This window comes from Schistocerca cancellata, chromosome 12 (genome assembly GCF_023864275.1).
Source record: "Schistocerca cancellata isolate TAMUIC-IGC-003103 chromosome 12, iqSchCanc2.1, whole genome shotgun sequence".
NCBI lineage: Eukaryota > Metazoa > Arthropoda > Insecta > Orthoptera > Acrididae > Schistocerca > Schistocerca cancellata.
This window is the reverse complement of record NC_064637.1, coordinates 157,194,823-157,216,770: the sequence shown is the minus strand read 5'-3', so window position 1 is coordinate 157,216,770 and position 21,948 is coordinate 157,194,823. Positions and strand designations below refer to the sequence as shown.

Sequence of the window (21,948 nt, the reverse complement as noted above, 5' to 3'; positions counted from 1 at the left end):
AAAGTATTTCGGGTCTTTAGTTTGTCCGTCTGTGTGATAGCTCGATTACAAAATGTAAAGACTTTGTAAAGTGTTAAGAAAGTCCCCAATATTTGAATTAGGAAGTAATATTTTCTTTTTAATGTGGCAGAAGATATTGCCACGTAATACAAAGTCAATCTTCAGATAACTGACAAAAGTACGTCTTAATTTAGTTTGCAGTTTCATGAACATTTGCAGAAATCTTATGTTTTGAAACAAAAAAGGAGCTCAAACTTGCATATGTATTATTGGCAGCCTCATAATGAAACACTACTGCCAGCCTCAGCTCTTCAGAAAGTTCATTACACTAACTGTGCCTTGCTTGTTGCTACACATTCGTAGTTTCCTGAACAGTATATCATACCGAGTCAACTGAACCTGCTGACAGCAGATGTTAGCTTCGTCCCGTAATGTAATGGCAACACAGCATCTGACATATGTGCACAGGCAGGAAAAGAATGAACACCAAGAACTTTTGCATCTATATCATTTTGTGGAATGTACACCGTAGGGGCACGCTGATCTGTAGTGTAGCTTGAAGTGTAGAACTGGTTGAAAGTATGCAAAGCAGTATTAGACACTTCAGTTAATCTGTCAAATCTTGCTGTGGCATTTTCAAGAAATTTGAAAACAAAATGTCACCACTGTTTGGTATTTTTGAAATTCTACCCTTTTTTGTAAGATAGTTTTAGTAATAACTTGAATACACAGTATTAATGTTCCATAATATTTATTTAGTAGTTTCTTATGAACCAACTTTCAGCTTCTGTCGCCAGATAACTCAATACTAAACAGATAGTCCAAACAACTTCAGCAGGAATTCATAGCTGTACAAACATTTTTCTACAACAATATGAGACATTTTGTGACTACATTGATACAAAGCATAAGCACAATGTAATACGCAAAGAGACTGAACAAATAAGTATTGTATTACAGTATATTCAAATATTAATACTATATGAATGTGTAGGCCAAATATGTTGTACAAGTGAGTAATGGCCCAGGCTATTATCTCATATGGACAAACTGGTGAATGTATGAACATACCAAAGGAGGACACAGGATGGGAGAAAGAAGTCTATGGAATGTGGAAATGGATTGGTTATAACAAGCTAATTATCTATTGGAGAGAGAAATAATGACTGGCTTCCGCTACTTTATTGGGGATGAGAAATGGAACTGTGTTTAGTCACTAACAACCAGTTCAGAATTCTTTGACTGGTGTTTATTAATAGCCACAATTTCAAGTTGTTAGTTTTCTGCTTGTAGTGCCTTAATGGAGAACATCACATTTCACACAATATGAATGACATTCATTCAGAGCATATTCAGCAAAGGTGGAATTTTTCTGTCATCCACATGCTATGCATCTTTGCAGAACAGAGCAGGTGTCTGACAAAACATCTGAATATAAAAAGGATGGTGACAGATGAATATTTAGTGCCACTTCGATACAACATGACACCTGACAGCAGCAGAGACAAGGCAATTGAAAACTGGGCAGAGTTCAGCCTGATGCCTGTACTCTTACATGGGGACACTGAAGCATGATGAGCTGAATTCCCTGCAACATCTACCATCATTCATTCCAGTGCACAGGCTGGTGACATATCTCATGATATGCTATATACACAGTTTATTTGCCAATAGTGTTTTGCTAAAAATCTGTATACCAGCAAAGAAAATTCATTGCCCATTACTCATGCATTGTCATAAGGTAATTGAATGAATAATTTGCAGTAATGATGGTTCTTACCTGGACCCTTGAATCACCCAAGCTCTCTATCATACTTAGTGCACGTCCTGAACCATCTGTGCATGTCCAGTCAACAATATTTGAGTTCAACACACTGATGAATACAATCACCCTAGCTATCCAGTGCTTTCTATGTCTTTTTTTAGCGCCCATGAAGTTGTGAATCTCGTCAACAAAAGGGAGTTAGGATTTCCACACATGAGCAATGTGTGTCTAATTCAGTTGCTCATTAATGCACATTTGTTATTAAGTAATGAATGTTAATCTAAAGTATTTTTTTTTGTTTTGTTAATGTCAACATACGTGATCTCCATGAAGATGAGTTATGAATATCTTCTCTATACGTCCTGGCTTTGCTGAGCTCTTCTGTAACTGAACTTGGGATCCTTCTCCACAATCAAACATCCAGATTCTGCCATCTGCAATTTAGGAAACAAATAAAATAAAGTTGGTATTTACATATAAACGATAATCTGCAAGGCAAAGTTGATAATTATAATTTATCCTATGCGAGTTTGCTGAAGTGCGTGAGTATAGAAAATATCGAAAGTGAATTAGCTGCAATATCAGAGTTCTTCCTGTGTCTGACACTGTAAGAAGAGTTGATGGAATGTTATCCGTCATATCGAGATGGATTTGAGAAACAATTAGATTGATCAGTTGAATTAGCACCTTGAACGTACCTTCAAACCGTAAAAGGGTACAAGAAACGCTTCTGTCTGCTGTTGGATAACAAGACGCAGTCCCTAAAAATATTAGTTCCATGACACTTTATTTCTCACACTGTTTCCATACTACCAGCACCCGTGACACAGACACAATAATAAACAAACACACGTGCCACTACCTGGTACTATCAAAGATGTCGATGGGCCAAGTTGTTCCACTTCATCATTGTTCTGCACAGTATGTCAACTGTGCAAAATGGCTTCCTCACGCACAGAGGTGCACGTGAATGACGCAATTTTAAATGAAAACAAGAACTAGTTGTGTTGACGTACACTACACATCTTAAAAATATTGACCTGAACGATGAAATCTTTGAGCCCAGATGTAAGAGGCCACTATTTACCTATTGCATCGATACAAATGTAAAGGCCCGTCCAATCGCAAAGATCTGTCTTTGTGAGTGCACACCATGTCTGCGCAGAGAGATAGTTTCGCGTGGGCATGCAAGTGGAGAGGAGATGTCCACAGATATGAGAGGTGTCCAAACCCGGAAATTTCGGGTTTCAGGGAAATTGTTCATACCTGTGGGCACCAAGTACATATATACAAACAAATCGTAAGGACAGGCGCGCACGGATGATTATTGTCGCCGCGACTGTTTCGTCAGTCTTGTCCAGGCAGTGGATATTTACGTAGATGCTCGATTGTTATGACATAGCAGCCGGGTGATACTTTTGTCTGCCGACCCGCAAACAAGCCCGTGACAAAACTGTCACTGCGCAGCAAGTATATTCTCCGCTAGTTGCTTTGCGACTATCGACAGAGTAACATGCAAACATAGTATCAACGTCTTAGCACGGGAGACGCTAGAGTCACCTCGTTACACTTCTCTGTGACGTCACTATAACTTGTACCTGTCCAGTTTTGACGACAGGTATATCTATTGACTTTCGTGGTCGTATCGAGTTGTGAGGGCTGTGAGCTTCCTGTAACACAAAGCTCACATTTGGTATATTTGCTCTCTTAACTCAGTGGTTCTTTGGTAACTAATTGCTTCCAAACATGAAGGTGTGGCTAACCAGGATACGTCCATTTCAGAAATGCTGCCTGCACAAACACAATCATTGTGTGTGCCTCATTAGCATTAATAAATGGAAACATACATGTAAGTTTCACACCGGTGAACAAATTGCATCTTGTCTGATCCTATTCAGTTTGACAAGTTTATTGACTTGGTTTTAATTGATCTGTTTATTCAAGTGAAGACCATATACATAACGTTATGTCGTCCAGTTAATTATGCAAAATTAAACATTCTTTCCACACCGGAGCAATAAATGTAGTATTGCATGGCACTCTTCTGAAACCATGGAAAGATTATAAATACGGAATAACATTGTGACTGTGGTAGCCATTCTTGCATACGAATTACAGCAGCAACTGAGTGTCTTCAATTTGTACATTCACAGCTATTTTGGCAACTATTGGTGCCATTTCTTTCTTTGAAAGTGAGAACCGATACACTTCATATTCGTCATTTCCATATGTATTACGAAAAGTACTCAGCAATATGCTCCCCAGTGGTAAAAGTGTGCTGGTTGTGCGAACTTTGTTTTAATTTGCACAACATATTGTAATTCACTGCTAGAAACTTCTTCCTTTGCGCTTGACAATAACTGAAATAACGATCGAAACAGTGGCAGGAACACTCCTGTACCAGTACCAGAATACATTTCGTCTTCACATGTAGCCTATTTTAATTGAAGACATTCTTATTTGTTTGGAAAAGAAGTGTCCTAAAGCAACTAGCTTGTAATTTTTTTTCTTTTACACAGTACTTTATAGATGGCGGAGACAAAATTACCACTTAATTCTTTTTCAAATGTGTCACTCTTTTTTATGCTTTTTATTCTGAGTTGTGGGGATTCACAACCTTGCTAACAGTGTATCCCTCCTGCCCCGCCATCACAAACCCTGAACGCTGTCTAACCTATGATGCGTTATCGTAGTCTACATTGTCAGTGAACTTGAACTGAAAGTGATTGTGTAATCGATAACAGAACAATATTTTTGTTAGTAGCTAGTTTCGTAAAAAATAAAATTCATTCATATGATACGGGCTGTAAATTGAAAATAATAGCATATGCATAACAATATTGAAACAGAGCAACTGAGCAGCATTTCTGCACCCCACCAACAAAAAAAGCCATTTGCAGTTGGCGGCTAATAAAGAAGAACTGAAAAAAGGAGGAAGACTATGTGCAAATACAGGGCGGAATGCAAAATGGCGAAAACTCGAAGATGACGATTTTCAGGGATTTTGAGTGTCAGTTCGGTTTTATAAACTAAGAACTACACTCCTGGAAATGGAAAAAAGAACACATTGACACCGGTGGGTCACACCCACCATACTTGCTCCGGACACTGCGAGAGGGCTGTACAAGCAATGATCACACGCACGGCACAGCGGACACACCAGGAACCGCGGTGTTGGCCGTCGAATGGCGCTAGCTGCGCAGCATTTGTGCACCGCCGCCGTCAGTGTCAGCCAGTTTGCCGTGGCATACGGAGCTCCATCGCAGTCTTTAACACTGGTAGCATGCCGCGACAGCGTGGACGTGAACCGTATGTGCAGTTGACGGACTTTGATTGAGGGCGTATAGTGGGCATGCGGGAGGCCGGGTGGACGTACCGCCGAATTGCTCAACACGTGGGGCGTGAGGTCTCCACAGTACATCGATGTTGTTGCCAGTGGTCGGCGGAAGGTGCACGTGCCCGTCGACCTGGGACCGGACCGCAGCGACGCACGGATGCACGCCAAGACCGTAGGATCCTACGCAGTGCCGTAGGGCACCGCACCGCCACTTCCCAGCAAATTAGGGACACTGTTGCTCCTGGGGTATCGGCGAGGACCATTCGCAACCGTCTCCACGAAGCTGGGCTACGGTCCCGCACACCGTTAGGCCGTCTTCCGCTCACGCCCCAACATCGTGCAGCCCGCCTCCAGTGGTGTCGCGACAGGCGTGAATGGAGGGACGGATGGAGACGTGTCGTCTTCAGCGATGAGAGTCGCTTCTACCTTGGTGCCAATGATGGTCGTATGCGTGTTTGGCGCCGTGCAGGTGAGCCCCACAATCAGGACTGCATACGACCGAGGACACAGGGCCAACACCCGGCATCATGGTGTGGGGAGCGATCTCCTACACTGGCCGTACACCACTGGTGATCGTCGAGGGGACACTGAATAGTGCACGGTACATCCAAACCGTCATCGAACCCATCGTTCTACCATTCCTAGACCGGCAAGGGAACTTGCTGTTCCAACAGGACAATGCACGTCCGCATGTATCCCGTGCCACCCAACGTGCTCTAGAAGGTGTAAGTCAACTACCCTGGCCAGCAAGATCTCCGGATCTGTCCCCCATTGAGCATGTTTGGGACTGGATGAAGCGTTGTCTCACGCGGTCTGCACGTCCAGCACGAACGCTGGTCCAACTGAGGCGCCAGGTGGAAATGGCATGGCAAGCCGTTCCACAGGACTACATCCAGCATCTCTACGATCGTCTCCATGGGAGAATAGCAGCCTGCATTGCTGCGAAAGGTGGATATACACTGTACTAGTGCCGATATTGTGCATGCTCTGTTGCCTGTGTCTATGTGCCTGTGGTTCTGTCAGTGTGATCATGTGATGTATCTGACCCCAGGAATGTGTCAATAAAGTTTCCCCTTCCTGGGACAACGAATTCACGGTGTTCTTATTTCAATTTCCAGGAGTGTATTTTGGTCTGGCTTCGCAATCTAATAATAAAAAGGTAAAAACGTTATTTCTAAAAAAAATTGCTTAAAAATTAAGGTGTATCTATAACGAATAGTTTCTTAAGCCTGGTTCACACACGCAACAGAAGTGTCGCCACAGCTAGTGGCATACTGCAGTTGCATGTGTGGACTCCCAGTTTTAAGTGCTGCAACGTCAGAGACGCAACTTAAATTCAGGTTGATTGTGCTTTGTCGCGCACTTAACTTTCACTACTGTTCCCTGGTGTCTATGTTTCGAAAGACAAGTATTCTGTCGCAGTTGTTATGGAATTATCGTTGCTGTACTCTATTCGATTTCAGTTTGTTTTCGTTTCAATACCGAAAAAGAGAGAGCAGTGGTCAGGAGGCACACTTTCGCAGCGTCTGGTACTATAAGAATAACAACCTATGTTTGATTTACAAACTTAATAAATGTTTTCAGAAAATTAAGTCGTACAAACTTAATGATTTGTGAGCATCCATTTTCGGATATAACATTGGGGTTTATGTTTTCCTTGCCACATAATGCTATAACCTGCGCTATAACATCCATACCTGCCCATATCATTTCAGTTAACGCCGTATTGAAGGTTGTGTAAATTCGTAGAATTTGTGGCATCAAATGTGAACCATAGCTCACGATGCCATTACAGAAAGCCACGCGGTGTGGTGCCACATTACTTGCGTGTGTGAACCCGCATTATAGTCCGTAATAAAGACCTGTAAACGATCAAACATTTTGTCAAACTTAACTATGCTTGCCAAATACTTGACCGTGTACAGTGCCGTTTTAAGTGTTATTCAAGCATAGATTATGTTTGACGTGTTTGAGAGAAATTTTGATTGACAGAAAGTTTGACGAAATGGCGGACGTTGTTTGTCTTTTTGTTTCGCACATATGTGCAGTGAAAAATTGTTGTATTACAATTTATCTCACTGTATCGTGAGATTCCACTACTAGGAAAACTATGGTCAAGCATAAAAACAAAATATTACAGGAAATTACCAAAATGATAGAGCTACTGCGACTTTCTCAGCCATATATTAGTCATGAAGAGATCATGAAAAAAAGTCAATGTTTCACACGTTAAGTGACATACAAGCGGAGTGGAATGAAATAACAGACATCGAAGTTCTCCGGTTCTTTCACGGATGATGTAGGCTATATATTGCCACGTTGTGGTACAATGCCTTGTCATTAGACCAGAAGAGAATAAATTTTCGCATACTTGTGTCTTCTTTTTCAATGTGTGGGTGAAATAACGCTGAACAAGTAATTAAACGTTTTACTGTTGATCTGCAGAAAGTTGATGTAATCATCATGTTCTGAGAGAAAAATTTCCATGGACAGGTTTTCAGTTGTATATTTCTTATTTTAAACTATTACCTGGACCGGCGTTTTTATTCCTTCTTCTTCTTCTTTAAACACAGTGCCAGAGGATATGTCAGAAATGCTTTATCTGCATTTGTAGCTATTCCCCCTAGTGCAAAAACACAGCATGAACGAAAAGAGTGTGCTTCAAAATTAAGGTTAAATTGAGAAGCCTTCATAGAATGTGTACAGGCTTGTTTGTCACATCCGTGGCTAGACAAGAGCGAACTTGACAGGCAAGTCTGCTCTTTTAAGAGGGATTTTATAAGTTTTAAGAAGTTTCATTGTCCGTTCGAAGGAAGTTGATGTTATCATCGAGTTCTGAGAATAATATTTCCTTTAGCATATTTTCATGGGCAAATCTCTCATTTTAAGCTATTCCCCAAATCAGAGTCTTGTTTTCTTCTTCTTCTTCTTCTTTAAACACAGAGCTAAAGTCAATGCCAGGTTTGCTATGTCTATATTTGTGGCCGTACTCTCGAACAGGCATAGCGTCTGCTTCAAAGTGAAGTTAAACTGACAAACATTATTTGAACGTGTAGGTATTTGCTTCACAATCCGTGGCCAGGTAAGATCGATTTTGACAAACACGTTTGACCGTTTACGACTTCTCAGAACGCGACAAGACCTCGATTATCTACATATATATACCCGAAGGTCGAAGCTGGGCATGTACACATCGTAGTAGTGATGGACTAAACTGCGATTTTCCGATATCAGTGATTTCTGTGAATGCTACTTTTCAGAATCTGTTATTCTTAACTGTGATTTGTTGCAGTTACGAATCGCAGTTAACGCTCCCACACACGCTACTGCATGCTTGACAACCACGCTTGCGCAAGCGTGCTTGCTCAAGCGTGCACAAATTCCTCGTGCCTCGACATGACTCAAGCACGCAAGAACAAGCATCTGTTTGATTACATTGGAAAAGGTCGAGCACAGACTACTATGCACTTGCTGTTGAGCCTTTTTGCTTGTTTTACAGAAAAAACAAAAGAGGAAACGCAATATGTGGAGTAAAGAGTGGCTTCAAACACGAAAATCGGATTCTCGTACAAATTTACTGAGTGAATTGACGATATATCCTCGTGAGTGGCATAATTACCTCAGGATGAATGAGGAAACGTATTTGACTCATTTGTCCCTCGTGACGCCTTTGATTAAGAAGCAGGATACAGTCGTGAGGGAGGCTATAACACCACACGAAAGGCTAACAGCAACACTGCGATTTCACGCGACAGGAAGGAGTTATGAAGACATCAAATACACATCTGTAATTTCACCACAGGCACTAAGTATCATAGAGCCTGAAACCTGCCACGCTATCTATGAGGTACTCAAAAGTAATTTCTTAAAGGTAAGTGAAACACTGTTTTCTCATTATGAAGTTTTTCTCTGGCCACTGAATGTATTTTTGGGTTCTGTACTTTAACTTCTTGGAGGCAATACCTTATTGAGCCCATAGCATTTACAGTCCCTACTCTATAAATATTGTAATACTTATTCACGCCAAATTACTGCTAATTTTTTGGACTTGAAATGAAAACAATTCATATGCTAGCAAAGTATTTTTCATCAGTACATTCATGGAAACATTTTGTCAGTCAGTTATCTGTGTACCTCTTGCTTTTGTTTCAAATGGTTGTTCCTGTACCATACAGCATAATTTTATTTTATGGGCATTTGATGACAGCTGTCTCTGTACCTTTTGCTTTAGTTTGAAATGGTTGTTGTAATACCCAACTGCATTACTTTATTTGGTAGACCTTTGATGACAGTGAATTCAACTGGAAAGTTCACACTTACAGCAAATGGTAGCAAGGGACACCAGGTATACCTGGGGGCCTCATTGGTAATTTCCAAGAATGATTGCCTACCGTAGTCGCGTGGTCCAAACGATACATATCGAAAGTGCGATTGTAAATCGATCATGTGACTCTGGTGGCGGGCGTTATGAGTGTGTTTGCGGTGGTCACTACAGCAACTACAAAAGAAGAGCGTTACAAAAATACTTGTAATTACAAAGGATACGACTTACCTTACCCATCGTCGGTGTTGTTGTCATGTGATGTGTACGCTACAGGGACAATTCCCTTTTTACCATAGCCTGGATACACTCTGCCAACATCATGCAAGAATATTGGCAGAGTGTCACATGGTTAACTTTTCCCTCCAAACGCAAGTTGTGGAAATAGAGGTACTGAAACAAGTATAGTTAGTCTCTTGTCCTGCACGCCCTTCTCTTTTAATGGAAGGCTTCACAGATTTCCATAGCCGCTCAATGTTCTCCGTGTGGACACTGCGGTCATCCGAAGACACAAATTCTACAGAGTGGTTGACGAACTCATGGTCGAATCCTTCAGCTTTGAGAGTCTTGTAGGAATGAAACCACAACGAAACACTTCCGGGACACTTTCTATTCCGCCAAATACCTATATATGATCGATTTCACTCTTTGAAGGTTATCCTCTCTGGTTCTCCCTTCTAGCTATATGAGATTCGCCCACTTCCACAACTTTACTCAGTCCACCAATTGGTACACTGTCGTTTGTCACTACCACATAACACACTTCTCTGCAAACCTGAAATAGTCACACACGGTGTTAGCAGATAAGTCAGTTTCTGATGCTGTTGCTTCCAGGGTTTAGTCTCGAATCCAGCAACATAGAACAATTACTCTGGTCTGGATGGATAATTTGGAAGAGTCGAACCACATATTCTTCCTAATACTCGTTCGTTTTCCGCACTGTCCGCAATGAAATTGTAACGGTATTTCAGCATCGAAACTCTTCTTAAGAAGTTTTACACACCTCACACCATCACAGTCTACACAGTACCTCCTTTCTACGTGCGGTAGTACTCCCTATTTGCGACAAAAGGTCAAACAATTTTCTACGCTGGATATTTAAGACGGAAGGTCAAACAATTTTCTACGCTGGATAAGCACGGAATTAGATTTTTCCTCGTGAGAGATTCCGCCGAAGAAACGTCAGGAACACCATACATCCCACTAACTATCAACAGAAATTGTCTGGGTTTCCCTGGCAACTAACAAATAATTAGCGGAAGTATGTAATGTAGAGCAACAAAAGGAACGACGGGGACCAGATAAAAATGACGATCACAAATAATTGATCATAACGCCCGCCACAAGAGTCGTATGATCGATTTATAATCGCACGGTCGATATGTATCGTTTGGACCCCGCGACTTAGATAGGCCATCATTCTTGGAAATTAACAGGCATTCAACATGTGGAAGTAGCTATTCCTGCAGCCATTGAGGGTACAGGGTGCAACCAACTGCAAATTGTGGTGCACATGGGAACAAATGATGCCTGTCGTCTGGGCTGTTAGGTCATTCTTTGGTCATTCCAAGAACTGGCAGAGATTAGATTAGATTAGATTAATACTAGTTCCATGGATCATGAATACGATATTTCGTAATGATGTGGAACGAGTCGAATTTTCCAATACATAACATAATTAGGTTAATTTAACAACATACTTAAGTTAATATAACAACTTTATTTTTTGTGTGTTTTTTTATTTTTCTTTATTTTTTATTTATTTTTTTTCTTAATTTATATCTAAAAATTCCTCTATGGAGTAGAAGGAGTTGTCATTCAGAAATTCTTTTAATTTCTTCTTAAATACTTGTTGGTTATCTGTCAGACTTTTGATACTATTTGGTAAGTGACCAAAGACTTTAGTGCCAGTATAATTCACCCCTTTCTGTGCCAAAGTTAGATTTAATCTTGAATAGTGAAGATCGTCCTTTCTCCTAGTATTGTAGTTATGCACACTGCTATTACTTTTGAATTGGGTTTGGTTGTTAATAACAAATTTCATAAGAGAGTATATATACTGAGAAGCTACTGTGAATATCCCTAGATCCTTAAATAAATGTCTGCAAGATGATCTTGGGTGGACTCCACCTATTATTCTGATTACACGCTTTTGTGCAATAAATACTTTATTCCTCAGTGATGAATTACCCCAAAATATGATGCCATATGAAAGCAATGAGTGAAAATAGGCGTAGTAAGCTAATTTACTAAGATGTTTATCACCAAAATTTGCAATGACCCTTATTGCATAAGTAGCTGAACTCAAACGTTTCAGCAGATCATCAATGTGTTTCTTCCAATTTAATCTCTCATCAATGGACATACCTAAAAATTTGGAATATTCTACCTTAGCTATATGCTTCTGATTAAGGTCTATATTTATTAATGGCGTAATACCATTCACTGTACGGAACTGTATATACTGTGTCTTATCAAAATTCAGTAGAGAAGGTTGAGAAGACCAGTCTCGCCCATGGAGTTTCAATTAAGCTCACAATTTGCAGCACTGTCCCCAGAACTGATCGTGGCCCTTTGATTCTAAATCAACTGGAAGAACTGAACCAGAAACTTTGAAAGTTCTGTGACAAGCTAGGGTGCGACTTCCTGGACTTGTGCTATAGGATTGAGAACTGTAGGGTCCCGCTAAATGGATCATGTGTGCACTACACATCAGAGACTGGTACTCAGGCAGCTGACTGCATAGGGCGCCCACAAGGGTTTTTGTTGATTAGGCGACTCTCTACTCAGTCTAGATAATGATAGATGTAGGAAACCCAGAAGTATCAGTTCAAGATCGAAAGAAATGTCTCTCACAGATGACATTAAAATCCTAGCAGATAACTGTGAACCATTAATATCAAAGCTCCAGAATTCGATGTACTCCTGAAAAACAGTGAAGTTCATACAATACTAGGTACAGAAATCTGGTTGAAACCTGAAATTGATAGCAGTGAGATTTTTGGGGAAAACTTAAGTGTATGCAGAAAAATAGGCAAATGGGAAATGAAGTTGGTGCATTTGTCACAGTAGACAAGAAACTCAAATCCACTGAGATAGAAATTTAGACTGCATCCGAGATTGGGCAAGACTCGCTATCAGGGGTGGGCATGGAATCATAATTGGATTCTTGTCTCGCCCACCAGACTCATCCCCTGGTGTAAACAAGAACTGTAGAGAAAACCTCAGTTTGCTTACCTATATGTAAGTTCCAGAATCATACTGTTATCATCAGCAGTGACTTTAATCATTCAACAATTAAATGAAAAATTACAGCTTCATTAGTTGTGGGCATGGTAAGACATCCTATGAAACATTACTGAATACATTCTCTGAAAACTACCTAGAACATACCGTTAGGAACACCACTCATGATGGAAATATATTGGATCAAATAGCAACAAACAGACCTGACCTCTTTGAAGATGTCCAGGTTGAAACTGATGTTAGTGACTATTATGTGGTTGTGGCAACAATTATTACCAAAGTACAAAGAACAACTAAAACAATCAGAAAGATAAAAAATCAAGGTCAGATCTCAATGAGGAACTTGCAACTTTCAGTGCAGGGCAGGAGCATGTAGTGGAACTCTGGCTCAAGTTTAAGAGAATAGCTGACTGTGCAGTGGATTGATACGTACCCAGTAGAACAGTTCGTAGTGGGAGGAAACCGTATCAAATCACTGTAAAAAAACTTCTACAGGGTCAGACATTACTGCATAATAGGTGTAAAACAAAACATAGGGGTATAGATAGAGAGATGCTGAATGAAATGCTTTTGGCTGCTGAGAGCAATGCATGATGCTTTCAGTGACTATCGTAGCAGAATATTGTCAAATGATCTTTCACAGAACCGAAAGAAATTCTGGTCATATGTAATGGCTGTCACTTACACCAGAGATAGTGCCAAGTCCGTAGTGAAGGGGCAGGAACTGAAATTGAGGATAGCAAAGCAAAAGCTGAAATGAGTAACTGCATTTTCAAATGTTCTTTTAGAAAGGAAAACCCAGGTGAACTGCCCCAATTTAATCCTTGTACCACTGAAAATATGAGTGAAGTAAATGTTAGTGTGAGTGGTGTTGACAAACAAAATCCATTCAATTGAACAGAGCTCCAGGGCCCAGTGGAACTCCTGTCAAATTCTATACCGAATTTGCAGCTGAGCTACTCCTCTTCTGACTATCATCTATTGTAGATCCCTCAAACAAAAAACTGTGCCCAATTGTTGGAAAAAGGCAAAGGTCACACCATCTACAAGAAGGGTAGTAGAAGTGATCTACAAAACTACCAACCAGTGTCCTTGACATCGATTTGTTGTAGAATATTAGATCATATTCTGAGTCAAACATAATGAGATATCTTGAACAGAATGACCTCCTCAATGCCAGTCAGCACGGTTTTCAAAGACATCGATCGTGTGAAACCTAGCTCGCACTTTTCTCACGTGGCTTTGGATCGAGGCAATCAGGTAGACGCAGTATTTTTTGATTTCTGAAAACCATTTGACTCAGTATCACACTTATGCATACTGTCAAAAGTATTATCAACTGGGTTAAATTAAATTTGTGACTGGACTGAGGACTTTTTAGCACAGAGTACGCAGCATGTTATCGTGGACAGAGTGTCATCGTCAGATGTAGAAGTAACTTCGAGTGTGCTCCAGGGATGTGGGTTGGGATCCTTGCTGCTCATGTTGTATGTTAATGACCTTGCAGACATTAGTGATAGTAAAATCAGGCTTTTTGAAGATGATCCAGTTATCTATAATGAAGCACTTTCTGAAAGAAGCTGCATAGATATTCAGCCAGATCTTGACAAGATTTGAAAGTGGTGCATGGACTGGCAACTTACTTTAAATGTTCAGAAATGTAAATTTGTGCACTTCACAAAAGGAAAAAAAAACATAGTATCCTGTGACTATAATATCAATGAGTCACTGTCGGAATTGGTCACCTCATACAAATACGTCTGTGTAACACTGTGTAGGGATAAGAAAGAGAATGATCGCATAGGCTCATTCACAATGGGGAATATTGAACATATACAGAGAAGGGCAGCAAAATGATCACAGGTTCTTCAGTCTGTGGGAGAGTGTCACAGAGACACTGAAGGAACTAAACTGTAAGACTCTAGATGACAGATGTAAACTCACCTGAGAAAGTCTATAAACAAAGTTTCAAGGACCAGCTTTAAATGATTGCTGTAGGAATATACTACAACCCCCAAGTGTACTGCTCACATTAAGATTGTGAGGATAAGATCAGAACAATTATTGCATACATAGAGGCATTCAAACACTCATTCTTCCTGCACTTCACATATGAATGGAACAGGAAGAAACCCTAATAACTGGTACAATGAGACATACCCTCTGCCACAAACCTCACGGTAGTTTGCAGAGTATAGATGTAGATGAAGATGTAGATTTCTAAGAACCTGTTCTATAGAATGATGATGCTGTTGTCAGTGCATCTGAGCGCCGAGAAAAGAAAGCCAACTATTTGTTGTAATTAAGAATGTACATACTGCCACATCGGTTGCACAAAATTTTTGTCAATTAACCGTGGTTTCGATTGCACTAGGACAATCTTCATCAGAATAAAAAATTACATGGAATACCTAAAAAATATAATGACATGGCTTGAAATGAAATATCTTCAATATGGTTACTTCCATAAATTAGGTACAAACAGAATGTACTTACACGTAATCACACCATGGTTAAAAAAGTCTGAGCAAAAATTGCTCTCATCAAAAAGAAATGTCACAGAATAAAAAATTAGATATCAAAGAATAACATAATTGCCAACAAGATAAAATATTCCATGGAATACAATGACGGCCGCAAGATCGCTTATGGCCTAGAGAGGCATAACGCAGCTGCTACTGTCAGACTAAACGGCTAACAGGCCGAGGCAGCTATGTAGTGGACACGAAAACGTATTCGTGCCATCTAGCAGGAAGTAATCTAATTGCAGGCAACTTAAGAGCAAATGAGGCATTGCTAGGACAAATGTAAACATTATTGGTAACAAACAGAAAATGCAGTTCAGGTAATACACAGAGAAAAAATAAAATTGGAAGGGTAAACGTTGCTTAGTAGACTACATAGAGAAGAATATCGCCATTCAGACAGTTTTAATTATCGGCTCTATACCTTGAAAGAAGTTTTGTTGCACAATTGCAACTGTTCATTAAGAATGGGGCCATCCTTCAGAGACAGATGTTTAAAAATTTCTAGCTCTTCTAAGATGATAAGCCTAAAGCCATTTTCTCTGAGTGCAAGATCTGGACATCTTTTACATTCTGCCCTGTGATTAATAAATGGTCAGTGAAGGTTGAATTCTGAACATTGGTGCCTTTTTTGCCTAGAAGGTGCTCCTTGAATCTTATCGAAATAGCTCGGTCTGTTTAACCTACGCAATAGACGAAGCAACTGTCACAAATAATTTTATAAATATCAGAATTTTGCAAAGGGGAAAGCATAGGTTTGAAGTTGTTGTAAGACACTTGTTCAAAACACGCATCATCTGCACCACTAATTCCCCTAGCAATGCCTTAAACTGTGTAATAATGTTGTGTAGGCACTACAACATAGTAGTAGCCACAACATAGTTACTGCTGTATTAGTTCACTTATATGTTGTGAAGTGAATATGAAACAATTTTTTGTCCATTATGGGGACTACCTACATTCTGGAGAAGGAATTTTCTTGAGATATTTAAGTATATGTGATGTATGTGTCACAATTTTACTGTCACAGTGAGGGGAGGGGAGGTTGGGGTTAACTGAACCTCAGTGTTAATTGGATCATCACTTTAATTAACAATTCAAAAAGGGAATTTTTTTTTTCTTTCCTTAGGTTGGTTGTACTATTTGACTTTATATGACTGGTGTATGTCAATTAAAAACTGTGAAATCCACTGGTAAGAGTAATTTTTTCTTGCATCTAACAAATTCTCCTAAAATTTTAGTTACTAGTAGTATAAATTTTTGTTTGTTTGAGTGAAATTCAGTTGTATTGCTTTATGGTACTCCATGAAATATAAGCCGTGCACGGAGCCATTTTCCCACTGTTTTGAAGTAAAGGTGGGGTTAACTGGACCGATAAAGTTTGAGGTTATGTTGACTGGTTCAGTTAACCCAGAAAGTTTCTGATGAATGAATATAATGAGTAATTTCAAAGGAACACTTGCCAGTGCCCCCAGAATGACCAGATAAGACATTGCAGCCTTGTAGGAGTGGCATCCATTGGCTTCTACCATCTCCAACATCTTGAAAGGCTTTAGTATCAGTGACATTGAATCTTCCAATTCAGATATATTTACCGACGAAGATCTCTTCCCCCCCCCCCCTCCCCCCCACACACACACACACACACACACACACACACACACACACACACACACACACACACACACACACACACAAACAGACACAAAAGCAACCCTGCAGAAGACATGTAGGATCTTAGGCATCAGCAAACAGAAATTACACATCCTGTGCAAGTTTGAGTGTATTCTAGGAGTGGTGCAAGGGAAACAATGATAGGAAGAGAGAAAGGAAAATGAACCGCCCTTACTGTAATACCAGTTACACAAATGTTAGACACAGCAGCAAAAGACAGAAGACCAAAGTAGTAGTGAAGTAAAGCCTTGAGTCAATCACCAAGTGTTAGAGGAGAGCAGCAGCAACTTTCAAGATGCTGACTTTTCCAGTATATTGATTCCTCTGATACAGACTTCTACACAAGAGGTGATGAAAATGTTGAAACTGTGAAGCATGGGACTTTATTGTAGTCAAAATAGCAGGGAAAACTGCCTCGAGTGTGCACTACTATGTTGCCAAAGTCATTAAAATGTGCAATGATGGCTGTGAAGTGAAGTATTTAAGAGTTTCATGTACTACAAAATTTGTAGTTTCGTAAGAAGATGATATCTTTGTTGCTTCAAATGAAATAATTACCAAACTGCCCGGTCAATACATGGAACTAGGGTCCAATACGAAAATGTGATTTGGTTCTAGGCTGATGTTGCTAAATTCATTGTACACTAGTTTTGTTATTTCTGCTATTTTTTTCATTAATATAAAGATGTGTTCAGCACTGTTACTAATGTTGTTGCAATAAATTTTTGTATTCACAGTCCTGTAATTCATTAGTTAACCAAGAGGTCCTGCTGAACCTGACATATGGTCTAGTTAACACATCCATTGTGGTTAAATGCTCCAAAGGAGGGGCAAAGTTGTTTTTCAGTTCTGTAAAATCTGTGTGAGATACTACAGAAATGAAAGTGTCTGTGGTTTCTGTATAAGTTTTCCTTCAGATTCAAGACTAAAAATTTTAAAAAAATACATCCTTTAATTTCAAACGAAAGAAAACAATAAGTCCAGTTAACCCCAACTTTCCCTACATGATGCTGAGTTTGTGTGGATGGACTATGTGAGGAACAAGAGTTTTATGCATTTGTTTCAGAGCCTGTAGCCTCCACCACATTGTCACACATACTAAATGCTGATATTTAAAACAATGTAATTATTGGTAACTTACATAATCAGTCATTAGTCTTGCAGAACAGTGACAATAATGATGACCTTTTAAAAATAATTTAAATTAGTGACCTAAACACAATCGAACCCTTTTTTTACCTCTCAGAAAATTTCATTTTTTTCCTAAGGGGATAATTATCTCCGGTTGGGAGCCACTGGCTTAGAGGGCACATCTGTTAACAGAGTAATAAGTACTTAAAAGCAAATGAGGGCCTAGTATTTCTGTAAGCTAATGTATTCACGTACATTGCAGAAACACTTCTCAATAACAAATGTATGTAACACTGCTCTATCATCTGTTTCCTTGTACCTGTATGTATGTCTACAGTGCATTGTAATGTAGTGGCACTACCGTTTTGGATAGGAAAAGTCAGTTTTGGTGCAATATTTCTGAGTGCGCAAGTTACAGCCAGGCGCGGGCCCGTTTTCAGTGAGTTACAATCACCAGCAGTTGCGAAGTAAGATAGATGCCACAGGGGCATAGAACCACTGGAAAAAGTACACGCAGTGGTTTGCACGGGGCAAGTCACAGGCAGGAGGGGCCCTCTGGCCAACCTAAGTGTTACGAGTACGCGAAGCGGCGCTTTTAGCAAAACAGAGGTGCACAGCTACATATAAATAGATGCCAGTTCACTAACAAAGCATTCAAGTGTGACAGCTCTCCCGGACGGTGGGGCGTGTCACACCACTGGATACGTGCAGCAGTAGATGGGGCGCCAGTGTTCCAGCCCACGTCAGGTTGCCAGTTCGACCCCCAGGGGCCAATGCGGGGCCTGCAGTCAGCCAGCAGCAAGCCACACCACAGCTCGCTACTGCGGGCAGTCTTGTTGGTTCTCGACACACGCCGGAGGCATCCCCAGGCGTGGGCTGCAGATTCAGATGCCAGATCGCAGGCACTAGTCGTCGCCGCAATCTTAGCCACGCCGGCGTGGAAGCACGCAGTGCGCCTTGCAGCTGCCAGTGGGTGGCGCTGAGCCAGCAGGGGCACTATTTACAAACGCTTCCACTTGGGTCATGGTCCATTCATTGAACTTTTGTCTATACTTAGTGACAAAAACAACAGCAATACACAATTCTTTTACCATACCTAGGATTCATTGTCCTGTGGCTTGTCCTTGTCAACTTTCTCTACATTTTCACAATGGTACTTAAATATTTCAGTATTCATTTCTTAAAATTCCACATTGATGACTAGTTTACTAACCACACACAATCTGATTGCAAGAAATATTTTGGCCAGAGCTGCGGTAGTTCTTCAGTTTGTCACCACAGCACTCCGCCTTTCCATCACGTGCATTTCATTCCTCGCCAGCAATCATTGCAGCTGGCAATATCTACTGCACGAAACTGTATTATCGATGATAGTGACACAGGGATAAAAGGTTTCTTCCCATTCAGTAGTGTGGATTCTTTTAATTTCAGCAATTTACAATTTTGACAGCCAATTTTTCTCAGAATTTCAAAATGCATATCACTGCAGATGCATTATGGTCATAAGGTGGGTATTTTTTACAATTGTTCTCTGACACTAGATTTGTTAAGAAAGAAGCTACTGCTGTGTTTCCACCCCTTGTAACTATAGCTTGCAAACTGCATCTTTGTCTTATTGGCCTACTATGTAATATCAAACTCAATGAAGAGAACTTTGCACAACTTGTGGGTAAAAAAGGAGAACAAATTTCTCTCCTTATTGGACATATGGCAGTGAAACATTCATTTATGGGGCAGATGAGTCTTATCAAAGATGAAATGCACACACACACATGCGTTCCAAACCAGAATGAAATGAGTAACCACTAGAGATCACAAATGAAGTCTGCATATTTGCTTTAAACTCACCAACGGGTCCTACTATGTCTTCGAACTTGCCGTCATACGTTCAGAGACTCGACTCACCGGTCTCTTCAGCTGCCCATTTAACAGTAAACTCATCGCTTGAGACTAATGTCACATACAACTGGATATCAGTATGGAAAGGAGAGTGGGTAATAAGTTTGTAAGTATAATTGAGGATACATAGCATTGCAAATACGTACACAAATTTCGATAAGGATAGAAGCTGAAGCAATAAATTAAAATTCGTGTCTTTTTATCAAAAGATGAAGTTGAGACTCATATGTCTCCAGGAAAATGTAATTCAATCAGATCGATGGATCACATCTGCAACTGTTGGGCATGACTCTTAGGGAGCAAATCTGCAATTCTATACACGGCATCACTTAATTTTTGTCTTACACCCTCCATAGTATTACACAAATGTTTTGTGAATTGGGAATCCCCAGAGAGAAGACGAGGTTCTTTTCACAGAACGATACTGAGAAATTTCCTGGCAGATTGAAACTCTGTGCCAGATAGAGACTAACTCAGAACTATTCATTTCGCAGCAAGTGCTTTACCGACAACTACCCAAGCACGACCCACAACCCAATGACCCTTCCTCACAGCTTTATTTCTGTCAGTGCCTCGTCTTCTTCCTTCCAAACTTCACAGAAGTTGTTCAGTGAAACTTGCAGGACTAGCACTCCTGGAAGAAGGGACACACACACACACACACACACACACACACACACTGCTTCAGAGTGAAAATTTCATTTTGGGAATTACTGAGAAAATTTAGAGAACCTGCATTCAAAGCTGACTGCACAACGATTTAACTGCCACCAACTTATATTTCACATAAGGACCAAAAAGATAATATATGAGAAATTACGGCTCGTGCAGAGGTGTATAGACAGTTGTTTTTCCCTCTCTGAGAGTGGAACAGGAAAGGAAGTGATTAGTAGTGGTACAAGGTACCCTCTGCCACACACCATATGCTGCCTTGCATCATCTGTACTGGGTAGCTATTATTAAAGTGCAGCTACTCACGGAAGCCCAGTGTGGGCCGTAATTATCATACGATAGCGATACCTGTTAGATATGTTCATGTATTAATGTGGAATACATTTACAATGGAAAAAAAGAAATTATTTTCAGATTTGGCTACCAGGTGCATCCTTGCAGTCATTTGACAAGCCACAATGTGAGCAAACAGTATGCCTATCACAGAGAGAGACTGCAGTATCAGCGAAACTGTTTTATGTGAACAGCAACAATTACAGTGCTGCACCGAGATAATGTCACCGGCAGGAAAGGTCGGAGGAGAGGCCCGGTATCATTAAATGGTTTAAAGAAAATGAAACTTGAAAACACGGATGAACTCGGTGTGGCACCTGGATGAGAAGGCGTCTTATCACAATGGAAGTTATTGATGAGATTGCTGTTGCTGTAACTGGCCACATAGCACTTGTCCCCAGTAGTGTTAGGTGTTTTTTTTTTTTTTTGGGGGGGGGGGGGCGCACAACTTCAACGGTCATTAGCGCCCAGACTACGTTAGGAGTGCACCGCGAGTCACAACTTTAAAACAGCAACGAAACGGAAAACACGATAAAAGACAGACTGAGGCATAGGATTAAAAAAAGAAAACAGCATAATCAAATGTCCTTAGAGAGGGTTGTCAAATTGATAAAATGAAGAACGCGAGCAGCTGCTCGTGGGTCATCCGCTAAAATGGCTTCTAGAGTACATGGCAGGCCAAGATCAAGACGCAGTGTGTTAAAATCCGGACAGGACGTTAAAATGTGGCGGACCGTCAGCAATTGCCCACATGGACAGAACGGCGCCGGCGCAGCCGTCAGCAGATGGCGATGGCTGAACCGGCAGTGTCCAATTCGTAACCGGGCCAAAACTACCTCCTCCCGCCGAGAAGGGTGTGAGGAGGACGTCCAAGCCACGGGAAGAGGTTTTAAGGCCCGAAGCTTGTTGCCTGTAAGTGCAGCCCAATCGGCATGCCACAGCGATAAAATGCGCCGACAAATGACCCTGCTAAAATCGGACGAAGGGACACAACAAGAAGCTGTCCGAGGCTGGAGGACCACAACCTTGGCCATGGCATCTGCAG

At 40.7% G+C, this 21,948-nt stretch overlaps 1 protein-coding gene across 1 annotated transcript in view; it reads right to left on the bottom strand.

Annotated features, from left to right (window-relative positions):
• Positions 1-2,665, bottom strand: part of LOC126109853 (zinc phosphodiesterase ELAC protein 1-like) — a 55,207-nt gene extending 52,542 nt beyond the window's left edge. The window contains exons 1-2 of the mRNA XM_049914918.1: positions 2,464-2,665; positions 2,084-2,199 (exon numbers count right to left, since the gene is read on the bottom strand). Coding sequence (XP_049770875.1) covers positions 2,084-2,199; positions 2,464-2,545 — 198 coding nt within the window. The 5' untranslated portion in view covers positions 2,546-2,665. The remainder of the gene's footprint in view (positions 1-2,083; positions 2,200-2,463) is intronic.
• Positions 2,666-21,948: the final 19,283 nt, after the last annotated feature.